The sequence below is a fragment of the Malania oleifera genome, chromosome 3, assembly GCF_029873635.1.
Source record: "Malania oleifera isolate guangnan ecotype guangnan chromosome 3, ASM2987363v1, whole genome shotgun sequence".
Lineage (NCBI taxonomy): Eukaryota > Viridiplantae > Streptophyta > Magnoliopsida > Santalales > Ximeniaceae > Malania > Malania oleifera.
Window position 1 is genome coordinate 119146924 of NC_080419.1, and position 1399 is coordinate 119148322.

A 1399-nucleotide genomic window follows, 5' to 3' on the forward strand; every position below is an offset into this window, starting at 1 on the left:
ATTAATTAGTTTTGTAATAAAATTAATTAAAGACAACTACTAATAAAAAGGAAAAGATAAAATAAAAAATTAAAAAAAAAATGACTATGTTCACTCCCCCAAAGCTGGTCAGGTGGTCCTTTGCTACGAAACCAAGCTGGTGGGAACAGTTTCGCAGTCACGTACAGCTGTGCCACACGAGCAGAGGCAGAGCTTTGCAAACTGCAAAGCCCAAGCTACGACGTCGTTTCTACGTCCCACCGCGCCGACGTCATATCGCCCCCCTGATTAAATACCTCACGCCCTGTCCATTACGAGCACGTCCCTCCATCCGTTGCCACGTGTCCCTCGAGATTCTATATAATTAAAAAAAGTTATTATAAAATCCAGTAAAGAATACAGATAAAACCGCCTTCCGCCCTTCTCCCTCCGCTCCACTTTTCCTGCTCTCTCTCTCTCTCTCTCTCTTCATCCGGAGCCATGTTTGAAGCAACTGCGTCCGTGGTTCCTTCGATCTGGGCCTCCATGAACAGTTGGTTCACCCCCGCAGTCCTCTTCGTCATCCTCAACATCATGATCGGCACCATTGCCGTCACCTCCGGCCTCGGCACCCAGAAACCCCAATCCCGGACCAAAGACGCCGGCGACGACCACTCACCGCTGCGCCCTCAGCTCCTTCGATCTCCCTCCGTCCTACAGCGGCTCAAGTCCATCAACCTCTACAGTTACAGATCCCCGGAACCCACCACACTCCCCTCCGTCGTCGAACCGACGCCGGAAGTCATCGAAGCGGCGTCGGAAGTCGTCGAAGTCCCAGAACCAGAGGCCGCCGTAGACGATATCGAGAAGGAAGAAGAAGAAGAACGACAACAAACTATGGACGAGGTTTATGGGATGATACAGGGCCGCTGCGTCAGCAGGGTGAAGTCCGACACCCGGCCGGCTTCCGGCGAATCCCCGGTGAGGCTGCCGCAGAAGCTGAAGAAGTCGGCGAGTGCGAAGTCGGCGTTCGCGCATTTCGAGGAGAGCGATGTCGTTGAGAGCCGCCGGCCGGCCACCGTGAGAGAGGGGAAGGCTGGAGCGACGGAGCATTATGGGGAGGCGGACGGCGGGGTCGACGCCAGGGCCGACGATTTCATCAGCAGGTTCAGGCAACAGTTGAGGTTGCAGAGGCTGGATTCAATTATGCGTTACAAGGAGATGCTGAGTAGAGGGAGCGAGAAGTAAGGTATTTTCGCTGTCCGGGGCGGGTTTTTAATTTTTAATTTTTCTGTTGCTGGTTTTGGGGGGGCTGTTTTATAAAATTTTATTTTGGGTGGGTTTCAACTTTTTCCAATTGGCTGTAATCTTAGTGATGTACTAGTTCTTGCTGAACTTTATGCTATTTTTCCAAATATGTCCTCCCTATTTCTTGCTTTAA

At 51.4% G+C, this 1399-nt stretch overlaps 1 protein-coding gene across 1 annotated transcript; it reads left to right on the forward strand.

The window, feature by feature from the left end:
• The first annotated feature begins 369 nt into the window (after nucleotides 1-369).
• LOC131151857 (pathogen-associated molecular patterns-induced protein A70) lies at nucleotides 370-1399 on the forward strand. Its single transcript, XM_058103307.1, has one exon. It carries the CDS (start codon nucleotides 460-462, stop codon nucleotides 1204-1206), a length of 747 nt encoding a protein of 248 aa, XP_057959290.1. The 5' UTR covers nucleotides 370-459; the 3' UTR covers nucleotides 1207-1399.

Coding starts and splice junctions, on each gene's coding strand:
- LOC131151857 (XM_058103307.1), top strand. CDS start 460: ATGTTTGAAGCAACTGCGTCCGTGGTTCCTTCGATCTGGGCCTCCATG.